The following is a 6,736-nucleotide window of genomic DNA, read 5'->3' as shown; positions in this document are numbered from 1 at the left end:
TTTAAAGCTTTCATTTATTTATTTTTAGAGAGAGGGGAAGGGAGGGAGAAAGAGAGAAACATCCATGTGTGGTTGCTTCTCACGTGCCCTCAACTGAGGACCTGGCTCACAACCCAGGCATGTGCCCTGACTGAGAATTGAACCAATGATCCTTTGGTTCACAGGCTGGCGCTCAATCCACTGAGCCACACCAGCCAAGGCTGTTTTTTTTTTTTTTTTTAAGATTTTATTATTTATTTTTAGAGAGAGGAGAAGAAGGGTAGAAAGGGAGGGAGAGAAACATCAATGTATGAGAGAAACATTGATGGATTGTCTCTCGCATGCGTCACAACCAGGGACCAAATCTGCAACCCAGGCATGTGCCCTGACCAGGAACTGAAACTGTGACATTTTGCTTTGTGAAGCAATACCCAAGCAACTGAACCACACCAGTCAGGACAAAATAGTTGTGTGTTTTGATTTATATTTGTGTATTTGCATTTTTATTGATACTATTCTCAATTCAAAAATAAATAATGGTTTATATAAGCATAAAAGCAGTTATAGAAGTAGTAATGCAATGCAACAATCTAAAATAATTCTATACAAATTGAGAGCAGTCCTTTGGTGTAGATATAGAATGTGAATCAATAATATTAAGTCAGTTTGCAAGGATGTTTGTATAAGCAACCAAAACAGAAAGTGGCAATAGAGAGTACCCCATCTCCAAATTTTATTTGCTTAAATAACTAATTTAATTAGGAATTTACCTGATATTTGGATTTCAAGTTCAAGACTTAGCTTTATTCATCTAGTAATAATTTACTTGAATTATGGGAGGAATTAGAACAAGGTGAAGATGTTAACTATAAGAAGTAAAGACCAGCCCTGGCTGCTGTAGCTCAGTGGATTGAGCGTCGGCCTGCGAGCCAAGTGTCGCTGGTTCAATTCCCAGTCAGGGCACATGACTAGGTTTCACATCAGGTCCCCAGTTGGGGCACAAGTGAGAGGCAACCACACAGTGATGTTTCTCTCTCTCTCTTTCTCCTTTCCCCTCTCTCTAAAAATATAAATAAATAAATAAATGAACAAACAAATAAAATAAATTAAAAAAAATAAAGGAAGTAATGACCAACGCCAGTTTGGTTCCCAGTGAGGGCACATGCCAGGGTTGCTTGTTCAGTCCCCTGGGTGGGGTTCATAAGAGAGGCAACTGATCAATGTTTCTCCCTCACAACAATGTTTCTTTCCCTCTCTTTCTCCCTCCCTTGCCCTTTCTCTAAAATAAATAAATAAATAAAATCTTTATAAAAAGAAAAAAAAAAAAAAAAGGAGTATTGACCAATATTATTGTGGCCCTTAGGATGTTCTGCCAAGTGGTTGCTCTTGGTTTTGTCTATAAACAGTAGCTACAAACTACAGTTTTAGATGGCTGCTACCAAATGTGTTTTGAAGCAGATGCTTCTGATTTCTTAATCTCTTGCAGTCCTCCAAAAAAGATAGTGGTTTGAGAAACCCTGATTTTTAACATGGCATCTGAGAGAATGAACATAGCTTCCTAGCATATTTCTGAAAAATCCAGTGTATTGTAAATGCCTCTTCACTGCCTTGATTCACGTCTCAGCCTGCAAGCAGAGTACCCAAACTAAGCCTCTCTGGAAAGGGATATTTTAGATTTTCTCCGTTAGCTATGTACACGTCTTTCCATATACTCCCTCTTCTCGTGCTGTGATCATTGCTGTTCGTGTTTGGTCTTTTTCTAAGAATCTGAATCTTTCTCTGAATATTTGTAACTGTTCCCATTAGACATCTATCTTCTTTTTCTGATGACTCCAGTTACACTATTTTACAAACATTTCTAGGAAAATAATGGTTCCTCTTGTCCAAGGCACATTTATTTTCTTTTCTGTACTTGTGATTTCTGACCTGAATACTGTTTTTATTGCTTACAGGAAAGGGCAGAGGTGCAACCAAATTATACGCAAGCAGGTTACTGCCATATCATCCTCCTTCCTAGAACCAGCCCTACAAGAAACAAAGGTATAAATAAAGCCAAATGAGAAACAGGACCATGCTTGGAACTCTCTCTGAACAGAAAACAAACAATACCTGTATGGAGGAGAGATTAGGAAAGAGGAAGGAAAAGCGGGGTGAGATTACGGAAGGAAGCTGGCAGGCTTGATGTTTCTGGGTGGCACAGCCAATTTCTCTTCATCCTTTTCCCAGAAGTAGGGATTGGTGCCAGGGCTCCTGAGGCGTTCTCCGTGAATAAAAGGAGAGGAAGCTGCGTAGTGCTTCCATTTCAGATTGTTGGGTGAAGCCAACATGATGTCCTTCATCTCTCTGTTCCTGGTGAGCATTCTATTCCCTGCCATCCAGGCCAAGCAATTTACAAAATGTGAGCTGTCCCAGGTGCTGAAAGACATGGATGGCTATGGAGGCGTCACTTTACCTGAATGTGAGTTTTCTGCTGCCTTGCTTCATTCCCTTCTTCACCAGCTCCTCTCCTCCACCCTCCTTTTCCTCCCTCTTTCATCTCCACTTTCATTGAATTATCTAAAATCCTCTTACCTTCTCTATTTATCTGTTTACTTAAAAATATATATTGTATTGCCCCTGGCTGGTTTGGCTCAGTGGATTGAGCGTCGGCCTGCGAGCTAAGTGTCGCTGGTTCGATCTTCCAGTCAGGGCACATCAGAGAAGGAAAACTCTGATTCCAAAAAACCTCTGCTGCCTTGCGGCATACCTCTTCAGGGGAAAGGCTAAGGGAGTAAACCCCGACAGAAAATCCGGAGCCGGAGTCCCTAAGGCGGTTTGACGTTGTAGTCAACACCGGCAACTCCTGCGGCGCACCTGAAGCCAAGCTGTATTGACTCCGTCTTTCCCTTGGATCCTTCAGCTGCGAAGAGAGGGGGTGTCTGCTGCATGGGCAACAGCAGACCCTCCATATCACCCTGCCCAGGCTCTGTAGCTTCAGCTTCACTGGAGAGGACACTCCAGCGTCATCGCAAGATGTCTATTCAACACGGGAGGAGACAGATACCGTGTCACTCCCGAGTTGGACTGCACAGCCATTCTCGGCGGTGCAGATAGACTCTTAAGAAGCTACACCATCGTCTCTCGAGACGGACGGTTGCCGACGACGACGATATATTGTATTGTTTATGCTATTATAATTGTCCCATTTTTTGCCATTTGCCCCCCTCCACCCAGTACCTCCATTCCTCCCAGCAATCTCCCCCTTAGTTCATGTCATGGGTCATGCATATAAGTTCTTGGCTTCACCCTTTCCTATACTGTTCTTATCATCCCACTGTCTATTTTGTACCTACAGATTGTGCTCCTTAATCCTTGTGCCATTTCTCCCCATTTTCCCCCTTCCTCCTCTGAACTGATAACCTTCCTAATGATCTCCATACCTATGATTCTGTTCCTGTTCTGCTTGCTGCTTAGGTTGTTATTTAGATTTGATTATTGCTGATTGTGAATTTATTGCCACTTTAATGTTCATCATTTTGATCTTCTTTTTCTTACATAATTCCCTTAGCATTTCAAATAATAATCGCTTGGTGATGATGAACTCCTCTAGTTTTACCTTGTCTGGGAAGCACTTTATCCTTCAATTCTCAATGCTAGCTTTGATGGATAGAGTAATCTTGGTTGCAGGTCCTTGCTTTTCATCACTTTGAATACTTCTTGCCAGTCCCTTCTTGCCTGCAAAGTTTCTATTGAGAAATCAGCTGGTAGTCTTATAGGCACCCTCTTGTAGGTAACTCTCACAGAGGTGATAGTGCCACTGCCCGGCCTATGGAGTTTTGCCCAGGAGTAAGCTGTCTCCCCACTCGCACTTCACTTTTTCCCCATATACCACTGGTGCCCCTTTAGCGGTTGCCCTGGCGCTGAATCCCAGAAGGGGTGGGTCTATGTGAGTTCTAAGTTCATTGCAGGTCCTTTAAGGGGACTCGGTTTCTTCCACCACCTCGACCCCCTCTGGTTTTTACATCCAGAGTTATGGGGACTTATATTCTTGGTGTCTCGATCCTGAGCTGAGTAATCTGGACTGGGACTGGACTCCCTCACTCCTGAGGTATCTCTCTCATTTTTTACCCACCACACATGAATGTGGGGCTGCCAGTTCCATCTCTGCGCCTCTCCTTGCCTCTCTGCATCTCTGCTCCTCATACCATCTGGATGAATGTGGCTTCTTTAAATCCTTGATTGCTGGACTTCCACACAGCTTGATTTTCTGCAATTCTGGGTGAAATTTGTTTTGTAGTCTGGTTGTATTTTTTTCTAGTCACGCACAGGGGCGAGGTATGTTTACCTATGCCTCCATCTTGACTGGAAGTCTGTTCATTCTTTTAATAATTTATTCTCCTATCTTTTCTTTTTCCCGTTGTCTTATCTTTCTGAAACCTTTTTATCGCATCAAAATACTCTGTGCTTTGCCATATTTGGGGATTTTCTGGAGAGCCTTTTTCTCTCTAGGAATACAGGTCCTCATTTATGCTGTGCCTGAATGTCTCTGTGACACCGTTCTCCTCTTTCCTCAGGGATCTGCACCATATTTCACATGACTGCTTATGACACACAAACCAGAATCAATAACAATGGCAGAACCGACTATGGGCTCTTCCAGATAAATAATAAACTTTGGTGCAGGGACAAACAGATACTTCAGTCAAGGAACATCTGTAACATCTCTTGTGAGAGTGAGTAGCCTCTTTTACCCTGTTTTCCTGTTTTTCTGGAGCTAATCTGGGATAATCTCTTGGATTCATTGCCTTGGGCTCCACATCAACTGTGGGACTTAAATTGAGGGTACTGAGTAGGAGGCTACTAGGATTTATTATGATCACCAAATCCCCAAACAGTCTCCAAAAGTTCATGGGTAGATGGTCTGAGCTCTCTGGGAGTCTTGATGTCTGATATCCTGAGTAAATCAGTTGATGAAGTTGATAATACCTCCAGAGATGCCATTCACCTAGGGGGAGGCACTCCTGTATTGACTTTCTTATAGAGGAAGGCAACAGTTCAGAGAAGGACCTGACCTACTAGACCCAAGCAAGAGGAAAACTCATTACCTTTCTGGGTAATACTTAGTTCTCTCATTTTGTTCCCTGTAATTACTGCCAGAGTTCCTGGATGATGACCTTACTGATGACATGATGTGTGCCAAGAAGATCCTGGATAGTAAAGGAATTGACTACTGGTGAATCCCTGTTCCATTTTCTACATTTCCCTCCCCTTCTTTCTTCTCACCCCTTTAGCTCCAGCACCACTCCCCTCCTATCTTCTGTCATTTAATCTAGAATATATTCTTCAAAGCAACACTCATCAAGCAGACTCAAGTTTCCAAGTTTTACGCTTTCCTCACTTCACTTCTGTTTGGCAACCATCCTAATGAAAGTTCCCTAATATAAGGCTGAGACCCAGTATCTTTTCACCTGAACTTGAACATCTAATTCTACCTGTATAGTCCTAGACCCTAAAGTGAACCCTTAGTACCACTGTATGTATACCTTTTCTAGCCCTACAAAAAAAAAATTTTTTTTGAGTTTTAAAAATGGACCCTGCTCCACTAGGTGGCTCATCAGGCTAGGAATGTCTTTTTATAACTTTCATCCATACTGTTCCACCTCAGCCCCCCAGGGGATAAAACTAAATGGAAGCTTGAGCTAAGATCCAGTCAGCCAACTTACCCTGTCTCCTTTCCATTATCAGGTTGGCCCACAAACCACTCTGCTCTGAGAAGCTGGAACAGTGGCTCTGTGAGAAGTTGTGAGTGCCTGCTGGCTGTCCTTGCTGCTTCAGCCCTTTTTATGCTCCCAGAACTCTTCTTCCCCAAAGATACCTCAGTCTATGTCTTTATACTCCCTTGAAGCTAATTTGCCTTTGAGATCCGGGCATGTAGTAACACCATCGGACCCTTGAGGACTGTTCCCCGGAGGTGCCTGACCAGTGCACTGAACTTTTTTTCCATGCTCAGTGCCCCTGATGGCACTTTCACCACAACGATGGATTCTACCTCTGTCCTAAATAAAGGGCCCGATTTTGAGTAACTGGCTGTATTTTCTTCTTGGGTGGAGAGGGAGGAAACGGGGTGAGTGGGTAGACACTGAGGCCCTAGGGCATAGCCACCTTCCATCTCTACTGAAGAGGAAATAGGCTGAACTTATAAGAGAAAGATGGATTTACTTTCTGCACTGATTCATTCAACAAACTTTTATGGATCACCTAGCATATTCAAGGAACTATAAATGGGGTCCAAAATTGGCTAAAAGCACTAGTAAGAGATATGAGATAAACATTAATAAATAATCATATACAAGGAATTGTAACATAAACATCATGGGAAAGGTTAGAAATATGCCCCCAGCATCCATAGAAGGAAAGGCAATTTATATTTGGAGGTGTGTGTGCGGAAAGGGATCAAAGAAGGATTCATGAAAGGAGTGATATTTGAGTTGGCTTTGAAATGTGGGTGGGATTTTGACAGGGTGGGAACAAGACAGCAGGGGCAGGGGCTCCAAGAATCTGAAATGGGTGACTTGAGGGACTTGAGGGATTGCTTTACCTTGGAGTTAAGGGATTACTCTTTACAAAGAGCTGTGAGAGGAGCTCTCTGGAGGCCAGAGATAAGAACAGAAGTTCCTTACAGTCAGCTCAGTAATTACAGAATCTGGACACCTGAGGCCCTTTGATTTGGACCCTGCTCTCTTACTCCTTATTGCTTTACTTGTTTTTAAGGAGGATT

The 6,736-nt window shown here is 42.9% G+C and overlaps 1 protein-coding gene across 1 annotated transcript; it reads left to right on the top strand.

Moving 5' to 3' along the window:
- Positions 1-2,304: 2,304 nt before the first annotated feature.
- On the top strand, positions 2,305-5,764 carry LALBA (lactalbumin alpha). Its single transcript, XM_090275534.1, has 4 exons — positions 2,305-2,437; positions 4,533-4,691; positions 5,116-5,191; positions 5,704-5,764. The coding sequence occupies exons 1-4, from the start codon at positions 2,305-2,307 to the stop codon at positions 5,762-5,764; spliced, it is 429 nt and encodes a 142-aa protein (XP_090131660.1).
- Positions 5,765-6,736: the final 972 nt, after the last annotated feature.

This window comes from Furipterus horrens, unplaced genomic scaffold (genome assembly GCF_987537825.1).
Source record: "Furipterus horrens unplaced genomic scaffold, mFurHor1.1.pri manual_scaffold_4, whole genome shotgun sequence".
NCBI lineage: Eukaryota > Metazoa > Chordata > Mammalia > Chiroptera > Furipteridae > Furipterus > Furipterus horrens.
The sequence above is the reverse complement of the archived record's forward strand: the minus strand, read 5'-3'. Positions and strand labels throughout refer to the sequence as shown.